This window comes from Salvelinus fontinalis, chromosome 37 (assembly GCF_029448725.1).
Source record: "Salvelinus fontinalis isolate EN_2023a chromosome 37, ASM2944872v1, whole genome shotgun sequence".
Taxonomy (NCBI): Eukaryota; Metazoa; Chordata; class Actinopteri; order Salmoniformes; family Salmonidae; genus Salvelinus; species Salvelinus fontinalis.
The window spans coordinates 6,814,454-6,837,082 of NC_074701.1; the positions used below are offsets into that span (position 1 = coordinate 6,814,454).

The 22,629-nt window shown below is 45.3% G+C and overlaps 1 protein-coding gene across 1 annotated transcript in view; it reads right to left on the bottom strand.

Moving 5' to 3' along the window:
• Positions 1–22,629, bottom strand: part of LOC129836024 (semaphorin-4G-like) — a 41,130-nt gene that overhangs the window by 4,764 nt on the left and 13,737 nt on the right. Inside the window, exons 3-13 of the mRNA XM_055901762.1 lie at positions 15,466–15,614; positions 13,870–13,932; positions 13,016–13,114; positions 12,699–12,792; positions 12,322–12,435; positions 11,875–12,029; positions 10,319–10,494; positions 5,064–5,208; positions 1,047–1,269; positions 747–862; positions 401–555 (exon numbers count right to left, since the gene is read on the bottom strand). Of these exons, the coding sequence (XP_055757737.1) occupies positions 401–555; positions 747–862; positions 1,047–1,269; positions 5,064–5,208; positions 10,319–10,494; positions 11,875–12,029; positions 12,322–12,435; positions 12,699–12,792; positions 13,016–13,114; positions 13,870–13,932; positions 15,466–15,614 (1,489 nt within the window). The remainder of the gene's footprint in view (positions 1–400; positions 556–746; positions 863–1,046; positions 1,270–5,063; positions 5,209–10,318; positions 10,495–11,874; positions 12,030–12,321; positions 12,436–12,698; positions 12,793–13,015; positions 13,115–13,869; positions 13,933–15,465; positions 15,615–22,629) is intronic.

Genomic DNA, 22,629 nt, shown 5'->3' on the forward strand with positions numbered 1-22,629 from the left:
CTTAATTACCCCCACACACTGCATTACCCCTCACTGCATTGCTCCCCGCTGCATTATCCCCCACACACTGCATTACCCCCCCCACATGCTGCATTAACCCACACACACATGCTGCATTACCCTCCACACATGCTACATTACCCCACACACACATGCTGCATTACCCCCAACACATGATGCTTTACCCCACACACACATGCTGCATTACCCCCCCCACCCCACACACACTCAGCATTATCCCCACCACCGCATTAGCCCTCCCCTCACCCACTGCATTATCCCCACACTGCATTACCCCCCACACATACTGCATAACCCCCCACACGCAAACACACTGCATTACCCTGTTCCCCCCACCACACACAGTGCATTAACCCCCCCCACCCACCCACACTCTCACCTGTCAATCTGTGCTGTGATATCCAAACAGTCCTGTCCATCCCAGCCACAGTAAGGGTCCCGGGAGAAGATACAGTCGTAACAGGAATTGTACCTATTACAGGTGGAGAGGGGTAGCTGGACCACACCAGAGGGAGAACCTACATACACACTCATCTAGAGGATGGAGGGAGGGAGGGAGGGTATGTTGAGGCCTGTGTTATTGAAAATATCCTTGAATTAGAAGATCACTAAACAAAAAAAACCTTGATATTATTGTTTGTGAGAGACAGAAAGAGAGACAGAGACAGAGAGACAGAGAGAGAGAGTCCGTGCATGTGCCTGCATGTCCGTTTGTGAGTGTGTACCTGTGTATGTGAAATAACCAGGCTATCCACACGCTGTGGTTGGTCAAACAGCTGTAGCTCCTCTATAATGTGTAGATGACCATTGACCTCTACAGCTCTGTGCAGCCAGCCATCGTCTGAAACAGGAGACAGATACAGGGTCACAACACACCCACACATACAATGGGATGCACATGCGGTTTGAAGTCTGTTCCATTACTTTACTGGGATGACAAAAACAAATCCCATGTATGTAAACACACAGCTTAACGCATGTACAGCCACCCCACGAGACACCCCCCCATAACCCCCTATACCAACCTGTGCCCATGAACAGTAAATGGTAGTTCTGCCTGTCCAACCCCTCCACCCTGTGAGCCACCACCTGGGTGTAGTCTGTTGTCCTCCTGAACAACAGGGGGCGCTGCTCTGTAGACATGACCTGCTGGGACATCAAAGGGTGTCTCCTTACAAAGTTCAACACGTCGTCTGGCAGGGAGGTGGAGAAGTTTATACCTCTGGATCTCAACTGGTCTGTAATACACTGGAGACATGAGGGAAGAGGGGTGAGAAGGATTCATCCTGTTTGAAATAAGGCACTAAAGTAAAACTGCAAAAGATGTGGCAAAGAAATTAACTTAATGTCCTGAAAACAACGAGTTATGTTTGGTGCAAATCCAACACAACACATCACTGAGTACCACTCTTCATATTTTCAAGCATGGTGGTGGCTGCATCATGTTCTGGGTATGCTTATCATTTGCAAGGACTAGGGAGATTTGTAGGATAAAAAGAAAACAGAATAGAGCTAAGCACAGGCAAATCCTAGAGGAAAACATGGTTCAGTCTGCTTTCCAACAGACACTGGGAGACAAATTCACCTTTCAGCAGGACAATAGCCTAAAACACAAGTCCAATATATACTGCAATTGCTTACCAAGACAACATTGAATGTTCCTGAGTAGCTCAGTTACAGTTTTGACTTAAATCGGCGTGAAAATCTATGGCAAGACTTGGAAATGTCTGTCTAGCAATGATCAACAACCAACTTTACAGGGGAAATATTGCACAATCCAGGTGAACAAAGCTCTTAGAGACTTACCTAGAAGGACTCTGCTGTAACCACTGTAACCACTGAAGTGCTGTAACCACTGTAACCACTGCCAAAGGTGATTCTAACATGTATTGACTCAGAGTTGTACTTATGTAAATTAGATATTTATTTGTTTTCTTTTCAAAAGAATCTGCAAAAATGTCTAAAAACATGCGTTCACTTTGTAATTATGGGGTATTGTGTGTAGATGGGTGACAAAAAACATACATTTAATCCATATTGAATTTAGGCTGTAAAACAACATAATGTTTTCTTATTTCTTTATTTAACCTTTATTTAACTAGGCAAGTCAATTAAGAACAAATTCTTATTTACAATGTCGGCCTACCAAAAGGCAAAAGGCTTCCTGCGGGGACAGGGGTTGTGATTAAAAATAAATAAAATATAAATATAGAACAAAACACACATCACGACAAGAGAAACAACACAACACTACATATAGAGAGACCTAAGAGGACAACATAACAAGGCAGCAACACATGACAACACAGCATGGTAGCAACACAACATGACAACAACATGGTAGCAACACAACGTAACAACAACATGGTAGCAACACAAGGTAACAACAACATGGTAGCAACACGACATGACAACAACATGGTAGCAACACAACGTAACAACAACATGGTAGCAACACAACATGACAACAACATGGTAGCAACACGACATGACAACAACATGGTAGCAACACAACGTAACAACAACATGGTAGCAACACGACATGACAACAACATGGTAGCAACACAACATGACAACAACATGGTAGCAACACAACGTAACAACAACATGGTAGCAACACGACATGACAACAACATGGTAGCAACACAACGTAACAACAACATGGTAGCAACACAACGTAACAACAACATGGTAGCAACACAACGTAACAACAACATGGTAGCAACACAACGTAACAACAACATGGTAGCAACACAACGTAACAACAACATGGTAGCAACACAACGTAACAACAACATGGTAGCAACACGACATGACAACAACATGGTAGCAACACAACGTAACAACAACATGGTAGCAACACAACGTAACAACAACATGGTAGCAACACGACATGACAACAACATGGTAGCAACACAACGTAACAACAACATGGTAGCAACACAACATGACAACAACATGGTGGCAACACGACATGACAACATGGTAGCAACACAACGTAACAACAACATGGTAGCAACACGACATGACAACAACATGGTAGCAACACAACGTAACAACAACATGGTAGCAACACAACATGACAACAACATGGTAGCAACACGACATGACAACAACATGGTAGCAACACAACGTAACAACAACATGGTAGCAACACAACATGACAACAACATGGTAGCAACACAACGTAACAACAACATGGTAGCAACACGACATGACAACAACATGGTAGCAACACGACATGACAACAACATGGTAGCAACACAACATGACAACAACATGGTAGCAACACAACGTAACAACAACATGGTAGCAACACGACATGACAACAACATGGTAGCAACACAACGTAACAACAACATGGTAGCAACACGACATGACAACAACATGGTAGCAACACAACATGACAACAACATGGTAGCAACACGACATGACAACAACATGGTAGCAACACAACGTAACAACAACATGGTAGCAACACAACATGACAACAACATGGTAGCAACACGACATGACAACAACATGGTAGCAACACAACGTAACAACAACATGGTAGCAACACGACATGACAACAACATGGTAGCAACACAACATGACAGCAACATGATAGCAACACAACATGGTAGCAACACAACATGGCAGCAGCACAACATGGTATCAGCACAAAACAGGGTACAAACATTATTGGGCACAGACAACAGGACAAAGGGCAAGAAGGTAGAAAAAACAATACATCACGCAAAGCAGCCACAACTGTCAGTAAGAGTGTCCATGATTGAGTCTTTGAATGAAGAGATTGAGATAAAACTGTCCAGTTTGAGTGTTTGTTGCAGCTCGTTCCAGTCGCTAGCTGCAGCGAACTGGAAAGGGATGTGTGTGCTTTGGGGACCTTTAACAGAATGTGACTGGCAGAACGGTTGTTGTATGTGGAGGATGAGGGCTGCAGTAGATATCTCAGATAGGGGGGAATGAGGCCTAAGAGGGTTTTATAAATAAGCATCAACCAGTGGGTCTTGCGACGGGTATACAGAGATGACCAGTTTACAGAGGAGTATAGAGTGCAGTGATGTGTCCTATAAGGAGCATTGGTGGCAAATCTGATGTCCGAATGGTAAAGAATAAGTAAAGGGGGTGAATACTTTCTGAAGGCTCAGTATATATTTGATCATTATATTATATATTATGGGTGGGTGGACAGATGGATAGATAGATGGATAGATGGATAAAGAGAGATGAGTGGGCGATATGGCCCTCCCTTACAGTATAGCAGGTGAGTTCAGAGTTTACAGTATACAAGGCAAACCCACATTGAGTTTATAGTTCATAGTTTACAGTAGGCCACTATGAGTTGAATTCAGTGTGTCTATCCGTGTAGGCTGCTTATCTCTCTCCACCTGACTAAGGCTACAACTTCTCTAACTTTGTCCTCTGTGAGACTTTCCCAACTCTGATAAGATGCATTGACACCGGAACCGTCACGTCCTCTCTCCCTCATTTTACAGCTAGACCCGGAGAGTGGGAATAAAGATTTTCAATGTTGTAACAACACTACTGCAGATCACGACTCCTCTCCTTAATGAAGTCACGGCTTTGTAGCCCATAATAAGTCATCATAACCGTTGCCAAGTCTTGGCCCGGCGTAATCACCATAGAAATGGCTTTCAATGACATAAACTCGTTCCGTTTGAGCCTAATCCAAGAAGCTGCAGTTCTATAATCTCTTTCCATCTCTCCTTCCCAGTTTACCTCTGTTTTTCACTCTGCTTTTATAAATCTCTCTCTCTCCCTCTCTCTTCCTCTCTCTCTCTCCATCTCTCTCTCTCCCTCTCTCTTCATCTCTCCCTCTCTCTTCATCTCTCCCTCTCTCTCTCTCCCTCTCTCAGACTCAATATATTGGATGTTGGGATGCTGAGGATAAAGGGGATAGAGAGATTAGGGGAAACTTTAAATCAGCAACTCAGAAGAACTGACTGGGCCTGTTATACAGGAGTTTTGGACAGCAAAAGACCAAGTGTATGTGTGTTTGTGTGCGTGATACTCACTGATCCAGGTCGTGGGTCAGGGACCTTTCCAGTGTACTCGCTCCACTTGGCTCCAGAGTCCTGATTCTCCATGTAGGGCCCGTCAAAGACCCGTTGGACCTCAGACAGAGAGAACCGGCACACTGCTGATATCTTCACGTTCTTCCTATAGTACACACACACACACACACACACACACACACACACACACACACACACACACACACACACACACACACACACACACACACACACACACACACACACACACACACACACACACACAAAGATGTTGATATGATTAACAGTTACACTGCCTTAAACGGTTTAGGATACCCCACATAAAAACAATGGTTTTTCACTTTTTGGTCTAAGTCACTAAATCAAAAGAAACTAAAATATTGGAGAGAAAACTAATGAATATTTGAACCCAGGTCTGGTGAAGAGGTAACAGTGACGGTTCCCATCCAGGAGAGTAACTAGCTAGTTTTCTCCAGGGACATGGTCTGTAAACACTAAAGAACTCAAGAGAAGAGAACAACATGTCACACTGATACAATATAAAACACCTCTCTGTCCATCTGGATTTATTCATTGACCTGGGTCTCGCACGCACACGCACACGCACAAGCACACGTCAGCCAGAACAGCAGCAGTAAACCTTAAATGTTACCATAGCGACAGCTAAAATAGATCAGAAACTCATGTAGCAGAGTTGAAAGGAATGATAGAGAGAGAGAGGAGAGAGAGAGGGGAGAGTGAGAAAGAGAGAGAGAGAGAGAGAGAGAGAGAGAGAGAGAGAGAGAGAGAGAGAGAGAGAGAGAGAGAGAGAGAGAGAGAGAGAGAGAGAGAGAGAGAGAGAGAGAGAGAGAGCAGGGGGTGTGGGTGACAAAGAGAAATGTTCAAAGCTAATTAAGAGAAGTTGTACGTATCCTCTGACAAGTAAAAATGGAGGGAGTGAGAGAGAGAGAGAGAGAGAGAGAGGAGGAGCGAGAGAGGTTGAGAGAGAGAGGTGGAGAGAGCGGGAGGGAGAATGAGAGAGAGGTGGAGAGAAAGAGAGTGAGAGAGAGAGAAGTGGAGAGAGAGAGAGAGGAGGAGTGTGTGAGAGAGAGGTGGAGAGAGGAGAGAGAGAGAGAGGTGGAGAGAGAGGGAGGGAAAATGAGAAGAGTGTAGGCGTGAAGGACAAGAGAAGGTATGAGTGGGAGAGAATAGCAGGAGAGGTAAACAAAAGAAGGAATGGGGCCCCTTGAGGGAATGGAAAAAATAGAGAGGGGGAGGGAGAGTTGGTGACCAGAGCTGAGCTACTACAGGTAACTACCAAAATAAAGGAAACACTGGAGTAAACGAGGGATACAACGTATATTGAAAGCAGGTGCGGTTCCTGAGTTAATTAAGCAATAAAAATCAGAGAATGCTTAAGATCATGTATAAAAATGCGCAGTTGCCCATTATTTTGGCTACGATGGCTAGAAGGAGAGATCTCAGTGACTTTGAAAGAGGGGTCTCAACCCAACTAAACATTTATGGAAGATTCAGGAGCGACGCCTGACACAGCGTTTTCCACCAACATCAACAAAACACCAAATGTGACTCAGGAAACTATGCATATGTCGTACGTAACTATTTCACAGTGTCACGCCCTGACCTTGGAGATCCTTTTTATGTCTCTATTTTGGTTGGTCAGGGCGTGAGTTTGGGTGGGCATTCTATGTCTGGTGTTCTATGTTGTCTATTTCTTTGTGTTTGGCCGTGTGTGGTTCTCAATCAGAGGCAGCTGTCTATCATTGTCTCTGATTGAGAACCATACTTAGGTAGCCTGTTCCCACCTGTGTTTGTGGGTAGTTGTTTTCTGTCTCTGTGTCTGCACCAGACAGAACTGTTTCGTGTTGGTCTATTTTTGTTATTTTGTCTTAGTGTTCTGAGTTAAAATAAATATTTACATGGACACTTACCACGCTGCACCTTGGTCCTCACCTTCTTCCACCAACAGTCGTTTCAGAACTACCCACCACCAAAGGACCAAGCAGCGTGGTGGAGTGGACATGGGAGGAAATCTTGGACGGCAAAGGACCATGGGCATAGCCGGGAGAGTATCGCCGTCCGAAAGAGGAGCTGGAGGCAGCTAAAGCGGAGCAGCGACGCTATGAGGAGTTGGCTCGAGGAAAAGTGCACGAGAGGCAGCCCCAGAATTGGGGGGTGGCACACGAGGAGATTGGCGGAGTTAGGTAGGAGACCTAGGAGACCTGAACTCCCCGTGCTTACCGTGGCGAGAGAGTGACCGGGCAGGCACCGTGCTATGAGGATAAGCGCACGATGTCCCCAGTGCGTACTCATAGCCCAGTGCACTACATTGCAGCTCCTCGCATCGGCCGGGCTAGAGTGCGCATCGGAGCCAGGAGGGATGATGCCGGCTCAGCGCATCTGGCTTCCAGTGCGTCTCCTCGGCCCGGGTTATACTGCACCAGCCCTACGCACGGTGTCTCCAGTTCGACAGCACAGCCCAGTGCGGCCTGTTCCAACTCCCCGCACATGCCGGGCTACAGGGGGGATCCAGCCAGGACGAGTTGTGCTAGCTCTGCACTCGAGACCGCCAGTGCGCCTCCACGGCCCAGTGTATCCGGTGCCTCGGCTAAGGAAGAGGCCTCCTGCATGTCTCCCCAGCCTGGTGAGTCCTGTGCCTGTGATAAGAGCCAGGCCTCCTGTGTGTCTCTGCACTCCAGTGATGATCCATGGCACGAAGCCCTTAGTGATGATGCATGGCATGAAGCCTCCAGTGATGATCCATGGCACGAAGCCTCCAGTGATGATCCATGGCACGAAGCCTCCAGTGATGATCCATGGCACGAAGCCTCCAGCGCTGATCCATGGCAAGAAGCCTCCAGTGCTGATCCATGGCATGAAGCCTCCAGTGATGATCCATGGGACGAAGCCTCCAGTGATGATCCATGGCAAGAAGCCTCCAGTGATGATCCATGGCACGAAGCCTCCAGTGATGATCCATGGCAAGAAGCCTCCAGTGATGATCCATGGCACGAAGTCTCCAGTGATGAACCATGGCACGAAGCCTCCAGTGATGATCCATGGCACGAAGCCTCCAGTGATGAACCATGGCACGAAGCCTCCAGTGATGATCCATGGCACGAAGCCTCCAGTGATGATCCAGGGCACGAAGCCTCCAGTGATGATCCATGGCACGAAGCCTCCAGTGATGTTCCAGGGCACGAAGCCTCCAGTGAGGATCCATGGCACAAAACCTCCAGTGAGGAGTTATGGCATGAGGCCTCCAACGAAGGCCGTTAGTCCGGAGCCTCCAGCAACAGTGATGACTCTAGCGACACATGACTCTACACACAGGAGAGTCATTTGAACGTTTATTGTTTATATAAAAATGCGTTTTTGGGCAGAAATGCCTTCTAGAACATGTGAACTTTCATGTTCCTTAATAACAAACTTGAATGCAATCTGCAAATATGAATACAAAAAGACAGGAACCTTCCCGCTAGACATGATTGGCTGAGATAATGAGTGGGAGGGACATGCCGAGAGATGACTTTGGATTGGTCGTCCATTTAGCACGCTTCTGTCTATAACATAAGCTGCTCAGCATGTGTAGGTAATCCTTTCTAATGTTGCTTTTTTGAAAGATATCACAAATAACTGCAAAAACACCCGTCTCCAGATTCCATCTTCAAACTAAGGGCAACCATGGCCTCCATGACAGAGAGGGAGAAGCGTCCATCCATGTATACGGACGGGTAAGAGAGTCTAGCAAGATATTAAACGTTTCTAATTTAGTCAGAAAGTTATTTTCATTGCAATGCAAGTTAAAGCATACTGTTAGTTAGCTCACGTTAGCTGGCTGGCTGGTTTGCTAGCTAACGTTACATGTATGATCTGTCAAGTAATAGATTTTAAAATCAATTTAATCCGTTTTAGTATAGGGCTGTAACGTAACAAAATGTGGAAAAAGTCAAGGGATCTGAATACTTTGCACTGTAACTACAAATCTGGGCATATTCTCCCTCCCTCTCTGTCTTGATCTCTCTCCTGTCCCCCACTTCCTCCTTTTTCCTCATACCCCTCTCTTCCCTTGCAGATTGTTTCTCCTTCTATCTCTCTCCATCCATCTCTGCATTTGTCACACCTTTCCCTTGGACCCAGCTAACACATCCTATCTCTTCTCTCTCACTTCTCTCTCTCTCCCTGTCTGCCTGTTTCTACCACTATTTTCCCCTTCAAATATTTTATTGAGTAGACACTTTTATCCAAAGCGTCCTACAGTCGTGAGTGCAGACACTTTTATCCAAAGCGTCCTACAGTCGTGTGTGCATACACTTTTATCCAAAGCGTCCTACAGTCATGAGTGCAGACACTTTTATCCAAAGCGTCCTACAGTCGTGCGTGCATACACTTTTATCCAAAGCGTCCTACAGTCGTGCGTGCATACACTTTTATCCAAAGCGTCCTACAGTCATGCGTGCATACACTTTTATCCAAAGCGTCCTACAGTGTGCGTGCATACACTTTTATCCAAAGCGTTCTACAGTCGTGCGTTCAGACACTTTTATCCAAAGCGTCCTACAGTCGTGCGTGCATACACTTTTATCCAGAGCGTCCTACAGTCGTGAGTGCAGACACTTTTATCCAAAGCGTCCTACAGTCGTGAGTGCAGACACTTTTATCCAAAGCGTCCTACAGTCGTGAGTGCAGACACTTTTATCCAAAGCGTCCTACAGTCGTGCGTGCATACACTTTTATCCAAAGCGTCCTACAGTCGTGCGTGCAGACACTTTTATCCAAAGCGTCCTACAGTCGTGCGTGCATACACTTTTATCCAAGCGTCCTACAGTCGTGCGTGCATACACTTTTATCCAAGCGTCCTACAGTCGTGCGTGCATACACTTTTATCCAAGCGTCCTACAGTCGTGCGTGCATACACTTTTATCCAAGCGTCCTACAGTCGTGCGTGCATACACTTTTATCCAAGCGTCCTACAGTCGTGCGTGCATACACTTTTATCCAAAGCGCCCTACAGTCGTGTGTGCAGACACTTTTATCCAAGCGTCCTACAGTCGTGTGTGCAGACACTTTTATCCAAGCGTCCTACAGTCGTGCGTGCATACACTTTTCGTATGGATGGCCCCAGCAGGAATCAAACTCACAATCCTTGGTGTTGCAAGCGCCAAGCGCCACACACACACGAACACTAGATTCCTTAAAATAGCCCTCTCCTCTCAATATAAAGTTCTAGTACTACTACCACTACTACTACTCACCACTCGGGACCGAAGACGCCGTAGAAGAGTGTGTCATGAGGTGTGTGTCCCGGCAGCGTGTAAATACTCCTCAACACGTTGAAGTGTAAGTTGTATTCTGGCAGCGAACACACCAGTGTGGCCTTTAGGAATGATGTCCACCTCTTCTGGAGGGTCAACAGACCTCCTCTATCTCCCTACGAGAGAGGGAGAAGAGGGGAGGATGATGGGAGGGGAGTAGGAGGAAGGAGCGTAGGTTATGAAGAGGAGGATGATAGAACAGGGGAGAAGATGAGGATGTTAAAATGGACAAAGGAGGAGAATTAAAGTTAGCGCTCCGACATGGACAACAAACTGAGTCTGGAAAACATGCCTTTCTTGGGCACAATTTAAAGGAGGTCAAGGGAGATTATCATGTCTCCAAGGTTGTTTCATTTCCTAATCTGTAGCTCTGTGAAGATGTGAGACGAGAGGATAGCTATAGGAATGTGCCTAGCAACACCATTGCCCTGTGACAGCTCATTAGCAACCCTGTTGAGAGTGGTGATAGACACTCGTCTTCCCTCTGTGGTTGAGAGCGTTATCTGCTGCTGAGAAGCACGCGCACGCACGCACGCACACACACACACACACACACACACACACACACACACACACACACACACACACACACACACACACACACACACACACACACACACACACACACACACACACACACACACACACACACACACACACACACACACACACACACACCCCTGGTGCTATCAGATCCTTTGATACGTGTCCTCAACAGATATCTCACTTTTTGTTCTGTTCTTAAAAGTTCTCCCTGCTACAGTAAGTCAATTCCCATTGCTCACAGCCTCTCACCCCATCCAGCCTCACCCCTCTCTTCCTTCACCTCTCTCCCTCCTCACCCCTCTCTTCCTGTAGCTCTTTCTCCCTCCTCACCCCTCTCTTCCTGTAGCTCTTTCTCCCCCCTCACCCCTCTCTTCCTTCACCTCTTTCTCCCTCCTCACCCCTCTCTTCCTTCACCTCTCTCTCCCTCCTCACCCCTCTCTTCCTTCACCTCTCTCTCCCTCCTCACCCCTCTCTTCCTGTAGCTCTCTCTCCCTCCTCACCCCTCTCTTCCTTCACCTCTCTCTCCCTCCTCACCCCTCTCTTCCTTCACCTCTTTCTCCCTCCTCACCCCTCTCTTCCTTCACCTCTCTCTCCCTCCTCACCCCTCTCTTCCTTCACCTCTCTCTCCCTCCTCATCACTCTCTCTCTCCCTCACCCCTCTCTCCCTCCTCACCTCTCCCTCTCTCCCTTCAGCTCTCTCTCCCTTCAGCTCTATCTCCCTCACCCCTCTCTCCCTCCTCACCCCTCTTTCCCTCCTCACTCCTCTCTCCCTCCTCACCTCTCTCTCCCTCCTCACCTCTCTCTCCCTCCTCAGCTCTCTCTCTCTCTCTCCTCACCCCTTTCTCTCTCTCTCCTCACCCCTTTCTCTCTCTCCTCACCCCTCTCTCCCTCACCCCTCTCCCCTTTCTCCTTCACATCTCTCTCCCTTCTCACCCTCACCCTCTCCTCACCTTACAGACTCGTCCAACCCGTGGCACTCTAATGTGGCTGTAGTATGGTGTCTGCTCCTGGCTCTTCTCGGTAAAGAAGTAGTAGATTTTATCGTCATCTCCGGTAGTACTGCCCTCACTCTCCCTCACCAGGGCACTGCCCACAAAGTCAGCCTCTGGGGAACACAGAAACAAACTGAGAGTCAGTAATGATCCACTCTAAAACATTACTTTTCACGGAAATAGAACATATCCCTTTAATAAGAGGCAGAACAGAAAGCGTTGCTATAGTCAAGACCAGGTGACTTGAAGACCAGGTGACTTGAAGACCAGGTGACTTGAAGACCAGGTGACTTGAGCAGGAAAATTAACATTGGAAGGACCATACTGGCCAAAGAACCAATCAGAGGGAAGAGGCTATGGGTATAGGTTCTTTGAGAGGAGCCGTTTTAGCCCCGGGGAACTCACCATGAAACCAGCGTGTGGGTGCCTCCTCTGTCTTCACCATGGGATAGGGGTCGTTACGTCGGATGTCCGGAGAGCACCGGAACTCATACTGAGACGCTGTGTACATCTGCTGGTCTGGACCAATACAGGAACAGCAATGGTTATTGGGAAGTTTACATTGCAGAATAAGTATGCCACATTTGCATTGAGCATAAACTTAAATTGTGAATAATATGCCCCCCCAAAATGTGTGTTAAAATGTGTGTTCTTTTTTGTTGTTGTACTTTTTTGCATCTACACCTGGCCAGAAATATTGGTCCCATGTTTGGGGACAGAACACATCTCAATAAAGGATATACACTAGTCATATATACAGGGTCTAAGAAGGGTTGTTTTACCCACGATGAAGCCAGTGTAGCCTGTTGCAGGTCCATACGGACACTTCTCTCTACCCTCCTCAAACTCAGACGACACTTTAAACCTCTCCTCATCCTACACAGGAGAACAGGAGGTTATGGAGGCTAGCAACACAGTGGTAGAGCATAATATGGTTCATATTGTGTCAATTACTGTGGAAAGAGGGAGACAGTCGACCCACACAATACCTTGAAGGAGTTAGTTAGCTAGAACATGAAATTACATTAAAAATATATATTTTATGCATGTTCATTCTATGAGTGTGTGTAGGTTGTGTACTGTACTGCAGGTTACTTACTATGTACGCACAAAGAGGTCTGAAGGCGTGAGTCCCACACATGTAGAGATGAGTGGAATTAAATCTCTGGAGAAACCTGATGTGGTTATAACACTCTGTCTGTTGAGAGAGAGATAATATATCAACAAGAGAGAGAAAGATAGATAGAGAGTGAGGGATAGAGAGATCGAGGGAGAGAGGCAGTGAGGGAGAGAGAGATTGAGGGAGAGAGGCAGAGAGAGAGAGAAAGTGAGAGAGCGGGAGAACTAGAGAGAGTGAGCGAGAGAGAAAGCGAGAGAGATAGAGAGGGGGAGAGATAGATAGAGAGAGGGAGAGAGAGAGAGAGAGAGAGAGAGAGAGAGAGAGAGAGAGAGAGAGAGAGAGAGAGAGAGAGAGAGAGAGAGAGAGAGAGAGAGAGAGAGAGAGAAAGAAAGAAAGAAAGAAAGAAAGAAAGAAAGAAAGAAAGAAAGAAAGAAAGAAAGAGAGAAAGATGGAGAGAGAGGGGGAAGATAGAGGAAGAGATAGAGATATAGAGAGAGAGACAGAGGGAGATATAGAGAGCAAGAGAGGGAGAGATAGAGACCAAGGGAGAGAGAGGGAGAGATAGATAGAGAGGGAGAGAGAAAGAGAGAATAAGGGAGAGATAGAGAGTTAAACTGTTTATGATGGATGATACATGAGATAGAAATCCCACACATATTGAGATGAGTAGATGTAAACCTCCCTAGGAGAGAGGATGAGAGATAGAGGGAGGGAGAGAAGGAGGGAGACAGAAAGAGAGAGTAAACCTCTGGAGGTGATTACATCACAGAGAAACAGAAAGAGAGAAAGATGCAGTGGAGAAGATGGATGAGAAAAAAGAGAGAAAGACATACCTTATCGTCTTTCCCTTTGTTCAGACACTGCTGCTTCTGCTCCTTCGAGGCTTCCCATTCAATCTGATAGAATATATATATAAAGAGAGAGAGAGAGAGAGAGAGAGACAGATACAGAGATGGAGACAGAGAAAGACACACAGAGAGAGAGAGACAGACATAGATAGAGGGAGAGACAAAGAGAGAGAGAGAGACCAGAACATTAACAAGTGTTCTTGGCTAACTAGGTTTCCAACAGTTTTATGGCAGGGTGTCAGGTGAAACAGGGTGTTGAGTTTCTGTCCTAGTGTGGCTAGATACAGTGACAGATCTCCATTATTATGTTACATAAAGTACAACTATACAGTAGGCTAATGCTCCTGGAGAAACAGTCACTGCGTCCCAATAATATCTCCTTTCTCTTGAAGTGTACACTCGTTCACTACTTCCCACAAATCTGGCTAGAAGGAGTTCAACCACATCACACTCAGTACTGGTACTCCTTGTATATAGCCAAGTTATCATTACTCAGTACTGGTACTCCTTGTATATAGCCACGTTATCATTACTCAGTACTGGTACTCCTTGTATATAGCCAGGTTATCATTACTCAGTACTGGTACTCCTTGTATATAGCCAGGTTATCATTACTCAGTACTGGTACTCCTTGTATATACTCCTTGAGTATCATTACTCAGTACGGGTACTCCTTGTATATAGCCAAGTTATCATCCACTCAGTACTGGTACTCCTTGTATATAGCCAAGTTATCATTACTCAGTACTGGTACTCCTTGTATATAGCCAAGTTATCATTACTCAGTACTGGTACTCCTTGTATATAGCCAAGTTATCATTACTCAGTACTGGTACTCCTTGTATATAGCCAAGTTATCATCCACTCAGTACTGGTACTCCTTGTATATAGCCAAGTTATCACTACTCAGTACTGGTACTCCTTGTATATAGCCAAGTTATCATTACTCAGTACTGGTACTCTTTGTATATAGACAAGTTATTGTTACTCATTTCACTGTTAGTCTACACCTGTTGTTTATGAAGCATGTGCAAAATAAAATTAGATTTGAATTTATTTGAAGAACTTCACACTTTGGGACTTAGCTAGAGCTGTGACGGTCATAGGATTTTGGATGACGGTTATAATCATTTCAATATCAAAACAATAAAATAAATTCTCCTCCGCTCCTGACTGCATGTGCTGCTGCTCCAGTGAAGGAGCCTTGGCAAACATTTGACTCGTTTGCTACAACACCTTGCCTGTTTCAGCAAGGAGCAACACAGTCTCATCACGTTGTAAAGAGTCCATGTTACCACGGAAATGAACTCGACTGCACGGATGCTCCGCTGTCTTCAGTCAGCTGTAAGTTCCACCCAAAAATGTAAAGGTTATGACGGTTATTTCATTTTCATGACGGTCTTCATCCATACTGGTAGGTTAAACGATGACCCGGTAATCGTGCCAGCACTAAATGGTACAAGGTGGGTTTATTAACCTAGAAATAGAGGTGTTCAGTGTAAAAGAATTGGGAGTGGTAGGATCCTAAATCATCTACTGTAAGTTCCCTGATATCACACACGCACACTCTCTCTCTCTTACAGTGCGAGCTGTGCTGTCTGAGATGTCTGTGGCGTTGAGAGCGAACACGGCCCCTCGGGCCCCCACGTAGAGAAGAGCCCTGTCCTCCTCTAGTAGCAGAGTACTGTAGTTCACTACTGAGGACTGGAAATGCCTGCAGCCCAACAGACCTGAGGGGAGATAGAGGAGGGATGAGAGAGAGAGAAGGGGAGAGGAGAGGAGAAGAGAGGGAGGGTGAGAGAGAGAAGGGGAGAGAGAGAAGGGGAGAGGAGAGGGAGAGAGAGAGAAGGAGACAGACAGAATGGGAGAGGAGAGGGAGAGAGGATGCGAGAGAGAGAGAGAGAGAGGAAAGAGAGAGTGTGTGTGAAGGTGTGTGTGTGTGAGAGAGAGAGAGAGAGAGAGAGAGAGAGAGAGAGAGAGAGAGAGAGAGAGAGAGAGAGAGAGAGAGAGAGAGAGAGAGAGAGAGAGAGAGAGAGAGAGAGAGAGAGAGAGAGAGAGAGGAAAGGTAGAGTTTGTGTAAAGGTGTGTGAGAGGGAGAGAGAGAGAGGAAAGGGAGAGTGTGTGTGAAGGTGTGTGAGAGAGGGAGAGAGAGAGAGAGAGAGAGGGACAGAGAGAGAGGAAAGGGAGAGTGTGTGTGAAGGTGTGTGTGTGTGTGAGAGAGAGAGAGAGAGCAAAGGGAGAGTGTGTGTGAAGGTGTGTGAGAGAGGGAGAGAGAGAGAGAGAGGGACAGAGAGAGAGGAAAGGGAGAGTGTGTGTGAAGGTGTGTGTGTGTGTGTGTGAGAGAGAGAGAGAGAGAGAGAGAGAGAGAGAGAGAGAGAGAGAGAGAGAGAGAGAGAGAGAGAGAGAGAGAAGGGGAGAGGAGATGGAGAGAGAGAGAAGGGGAGAGGAGATGGAGAGAGAGAGAGGGTGAGAGAGAGAAGGGGAGAGGAGATGGAGAGAGAGAGAGGGTGAGAGAGAGAAGGGGAGATGAGATGGAGAGAGAGAGAGAGAGAGAAAAGGAGGAGGAGATGGAGGAAATCATTTATTAAAGTGACCTCTAACATGTACACCCTGACCCCATTGACACTGCCACTCTCTCTCCCTCTCTGTGTGTGTGTGTGTGAACCTGACTCAGCAGCCTAGTATCTGCTCTAATTAGTTCTCCAGTTGAGAGGCTGTGAGATAGTAATGACCAGACACAGAGGGGGTACTAGTGTGTGTGTGTGTGTGTGTGTGTGTGTGTGTGTGTGTGTGTGTGTGTGTGTGTGTGTGTGTGTGTGTGTGTGTGTGTGTGTGTGTGTGTGTGTGTGTGTGTGTGTGTGTGTGTGTGTGTGTGTGTGTGTGTGTGTGTGACCAGTTGTCATTTTCTGCAAATAAATGCTCTAAATGACAATATTTTTATTTGGAATTTGGGAGAAATGTTGTCAGGAGTTTATAGAATAAAACAAAAATTGTAATTTTACCCAAACACATACCTATAAATAGTCAAACCAGAGAAACTGATACATTTGCAGTGGTCTATAATGTTTTCCAGAGCTGTATGTAGTAAGTTACTTTGAAGAGATGGTGATCAGGTCTAAATAGGGTTTGGTGTTTGGTGTTTGGTAGTCTAGGTTTGGTGTTTGGTGTTTGGTAGTCTAGGTTTGGTGTTTGGTAGTCTAGGTTTGGTGTTTGGTGTTTGGTAATCCAGGTTTGGTGTTTGGTAGTCTAGGTTTGGTGTTTGGTGTTTGGTAGTCTAGGTTTGGTGTTTGGTAGTCTAGGTTTGGTGTTTGGTGTTTGGTAGTCTAGGTTTGGTGTTTGGTAGTCTAGGTTTGGTGTTTGGTGTTTGGTAGTCTAGGTTTGGTGTTTGGTGTTTGGTAGTCTAGGTTTGATGTTTGGTGTTTGGTAGTCTAAATTAAGTGTACTTGTCTTCAAATGCCATTTCCCCAAAGTTAGACTTTTGCCAACTAATTTTCTTCAGCTTATGTGCGGTGATCCTTAGATTCTCCAAACTTGCCCAGAGGGAATTGTTGATATGTTGGAAATTTTTTCATTCTAAATAACATTTTTCTTTGAGAAATGTGCCCAAAATTAATTTTACGTACATGTCTTTAGTATTTTAGAGATAGAAAGATGAAAAAAACATTTTGTAGGAGGATAAATACCCATTGCACAAAGGACAGGATGCCAGAAATCATTTACATTCAAGCTGTCCAGTGTGGCAGCCAGATCGGCGCCAAGGCTATGTATAATACAATGAGATGAAAATCCTTCCTGTTATACTTACAATTCAACCTCAATACTCAGTCAACTCCACTGAAGACTATGTGGGTGCCTCAGACATTCATCTGGATGTGATCAGTGTATACTGCAATACATTCTCATGTCAGTCTATCTGTGTCTGTAATACAGGAGTCGTCAATCTCTGTGACCATCTTAGAGTATTTACATTACTGTATATGTACAATGTTTAGTGCCGTAACAGTAATCAAAGTCATTATCATTGCGTTCTCAAATGTATTAGGGAATAGCATGTAGCAACAATGTACCCAATTATCCACAGTCCATCCCCCTAACCACTTGTCACAGTGTGATTCTCTCCCCAGTCTCCAAGTATGTCCCCAGATCCATCTAGAGGGGATCAAAATTCACCTTTACAATAATCATCGCATTTGCAGACTAACAGTAAAAGATCATTCCTAATGTGATGAATAGGCCTAGGTCTACATTCGGTAACAGTAGGACTAGTCACTGCAGCCTAATACGTTCATTTAACTCACGACTGTTGGCAAAAAAAGACAGTTCTGAACAGATCGCACATTCCAGGCTCAGCCCCAGGGGTCAATTATTATTATTATTTTTGAAATGTATTTGCTTAATTTTTTTCATTGAACCTTTATTTAACTAGGCAAGTCAGTTACGTACAAATTCTTATTTACAGCAACGGCCTAGGAACAGTGGGTTAACTGCCTTGTTCAGGGGAAGAATGACAGATTTTTACCTTGTCAGCTCATGGATTTCATCTAACCCAATGCTCTAACTAGGCTCTAACCACCAGGCTCTAACCACTAGGCTCTAACCACCAGGGTCTAACCACTAGGCTACCTGCAAGGAGTTCCGGAAGAATGTTGGCCTTTTAGAAACACATTACATGCAATTTCGACGTCATTTTAAATAAGGAATCCTAGGTATGGGGGAAACAGCACCATGTCCATATTGTTATATTGTTTTGTTTTTGTCTCGTTGACGAAGCAGAGTTGGGGAGCGCTGGGGAAGCGTTAGGGGAGCGCTGGGGAAGCGTTGGGGGAGCGCTGGGGGAGCGTTGGGGGAGCGTTAGCGAAGCACTGGGGGAGCGTTGGGGAAGCGCTAGGGAAGCGCTGGGGGAGCGTTGGGGAAGCGTTGGGGAAGAGTTGGGGGAGCGTTGGGGAAGCGTTGGGGGAGCGCTGGGGAAGCGTTGGGGGAGCGCTGGGGAAGCGCTGGGGGAGCGTTGCGCATCGGGGTATAAATAAGGAATCCTAGGTATGGGGGAAACAGCGCCAATGTCCATATTGTTTTGTTTTTGTCTCGTTGACGAAGCAGAGTTGGGGAGCGCTGGGGAAGCGTTGGGGGAGCGTTGGGGAAGCGTTGGGGGAGCGTTGGGGGAGCGCTGCGGGAGCGCTAGGGAAGCGTTGCGCATCGGGGTAAAGCAAAATGCTGTACTATCAATTTCAGAGGGGGAAAAAACTGTTTGTTGTTTGCACTAACATCTTTGTTGTTGTAATATCACAAGCAGAAGTGGCAATTTCACCATTAAAGATTTCAGCTGGAGAGGACTGGAGACAAGGACTGGAGACATTTATAATATTTTTTAATACCACAAAAATGCACAAAATGACAATTTACTTTGACACTAACAAACTGAGAATTCAAAACGACCTAGTCTTGAATGCAACCAATCGCCTACAAAATGTGAGGAGATACAGATTATACAATATGATGTTGATCTAGCCTTGTGGAGGAAATTATAGTACTAAAACAATATTGCAGAGGCACAGACTCATCCAATGATAAAGACAGTGAAGGCTGAGCTGGGCTTAGTCTCGGAAACCGGACCCTACACTGCAGCTGTCCCCATAAGAGAACCCTTTTTGGTTCCTCAATAGAAAGCTTTTTGGTTCCAGGTAGAATCCTATGTGGAAAAGGTTCTACATGAAACCCAAAGGGTTCTACCTGGAACTAATAGGGGCTATTCGAATGGGTCTCCTATGGGCACAGCCGAAGAACCTTTTTAGGTTCTAGATAGCACCTTTTTTTCTGAGAGTGTAGGCTACAGCAGTGACTAGGGTCTGGGAATCATGAGGGACTGTCTTGGTAACTTTGAAAAAGAGAGTAAAAAAATCAGTGAGGGTCCTCTTCAGACAGTCAACTCTCCCAACAAATCACCAGTTTGTCTATGTGGAGATAAAAATGCAGGCAGGAATTGTGCTCATGAAAAACTCTTACGATAGGCTGGAGGCAGACATGCCAGAAGGTCATGATTCTAAACCAAAGTTTGCAGGCAAAACCTTTGAAGTAGTTTTAGTGAAGGCAGTTGCAGCAAACTAGTCACTTGTGAAATGCACTCATTAAAAATAACCTCATTGATCTCCATCTAGCTAGCTACTATTTTGTGTCCAGGGGATGTTTACGCTAGGGCAGCCAGCGGATAAGGCAGTGCCCTCTCCTTTATGCCAAACTGACGTCTAAGTACAGACGTGTATGTTACAACATTGGTACATTGTGGGAGTCAACCCGTCTGTCTGAAGGGACTACACACAGCCTGCCCCGGCCCCCACTCCCATAAAACAAAGTCACATTGAAATGGAACAAGATCTGGAGCCGTATGTATCAAGTTTCTCAGAGAAGTGCTGATACCAGGCTGTCAGACAAAGGCCCTACAAAATGTAAAAGACTCCAGCCACCCAAGTCATAGACTGTTCTCTGCTACGGCACGGCAAGCGGTACCGATGCACCAAGTCTAGAACCAACAGGACCCTGAACAGCTGCTACCCTCAAGCCATAAGACTGCTAAATATGGATTGGTGTCCCGTCCACGGGACAGTTGTTGCTCAATATGCATAATGTGACTAAAACGTTGTTTTAAACAACAACAACAACAAATGTGGTACATATAAGTGTCTTATATGGGCAGAAAGCTTAAATTATTGTTAGTCTAACTGCATTGTCCAATTTACAGTAGCTATTACAGCGAAAAAATACCATGCTATTGTTTGAGGAGACTGCACAACCACAAAACACTTTTATCACGGCGACAGGTTTGATACATTCACATCTGAAGGTAAATCATTTACTTACATTCTGAAATCTTGCTTTGATTTGTCATCCTAAAGGTCCCAGAGATAAAATGTAGTGTAGTTTTGTTTGATAAAATCCTTTTCATATCCTAAAAAGGTCCATATAGTATTCACGATAAATTTTGTATTTCCACTCGTTCATCTTGCAAAGAAAGAAATCTGTGAAAATCGAACGCTAAACGTTGTTTCAACCAGTCATATTACGTTTGTGTTCGTCCGGGTTAGGGAGAGTTTGGCCGGCAGGGATATCCTTGTCTCATCACGCACTAGCGACTCCTGTGGCGGGCCGGGCGCAGTGCACGCTGACATGGTCGCCAGGTGTATGGTGTTTCCTCCGACACATTGGTGCGGCTGGCTTCCGGGTTGGATGGGCATTGTGTCAAGAAGCAGTGCGGCTTGGTTGGGTTGTGTTTCGGAGGACGCATGGCTCTCGACCTTCACCTCTCCCGAGTCCATGCGGGAGTTGCAGCGATAAGACAAGACTGTAACTACTACCAATTGGATACCACAAAATTGGGGAGAAAAAATGTATAATAAAAAAATTACATTTGTATGTATTCCTCAGACACTCTAAAAAGTAACCAGCCTTTGCTATATCATTCTGCATTCAGAATATCCACTGGAAAGCCAATTTTAGCCAGGAAGGCACGACATCATTGTGCGCCGATGACACGAGCGGTGTTCACTTGATTGACTGTATCTTTGTCCAATGACCACCTATCGTTTTGAAACCGTGCTTTACGTGAGTAGGTGGAAACCCTTTGTATGAAGACAAATATTTCAGCTAACCAGCTAGCTCCCGATGAGTCGAGTGGCGTTTGGACATTTATGCAAGACCATGTCGAAGTGCGTTACACATATCTGTGTGTTATGAAAACTAAGTGTTTTGTTCATTTTTTACTTACAATATGGCTACTAATACTGGAAAAGCTAAATCAATGTCCAGGTATACAGATTTTGGACGATATTCTGGCAGAAATCTACCGGGACTTTAGACAACAGACTTTAGACAACAGCTAAAGGAGAGGACGCTTAGACTGGTAAGTGAAATACCCGTCTTTAAATTTATATTATTTTATATTGTAAATCTAAGCCAATGCAGTTGTTTGAATGGTTGCATAGTATTCATTTGAGCGATTTTTGAAATATTTTCTTTGATTGCTATTTATATATATATAGCAATCAAAGAAAAAAAAAAGATACATATAATCCCTAATTAAATATGTGTATGAATAGCAAACAAGGCACTCGAAAGCCACAAAATGTCAAAGTCAACATAGAATACACATTGGGCTCCCGACTGGCGCAGTGGTCTAACACACTGCAATACCTGATTCGAATCCAGGCTGCATCACATCCTTTAAATAAAGGTTAATTAATCAAAATAAACAAATAATTGATACACACACACTTCACACAGTGTTCCTCCTACTCTATATAATATATGTATATATGTTGTTTATTTGACGCATTGCTAAAATAAAGGTTCAATAAAATAAGTAATAAACTTGAGTTCTTACTGATTTATAAAAAGATCTTCAATAGTTGAGTTGAGTTTGAGTTTATTTTTACAGGGACAGTGCACATTAATCAACGTTTCAGTAAAAGTGCCGGTTTTAGCCAGCCGGCTAATTTTCAACCGCAGTCCCTGGGCAGGTTAATAATAGTGGTAAAGACTGACTTCAAAGAGACCAGATTCACGTCCTCCATCCCCCACTTAGTCTGACTGCTGCTCTCTCTGGCTCCACAACAAACCCATGCCCAGCCATCTAGAGGTGTGAATAGCCAGCCAGCCTACAAGTAGAGGATGGTAAGTGCTTTACAGCAGAAAGAGACTTGGAACCAGCAGCACAATGTTGTGTAGAGGGTGTTCTAAATACTGTAATTGTATATA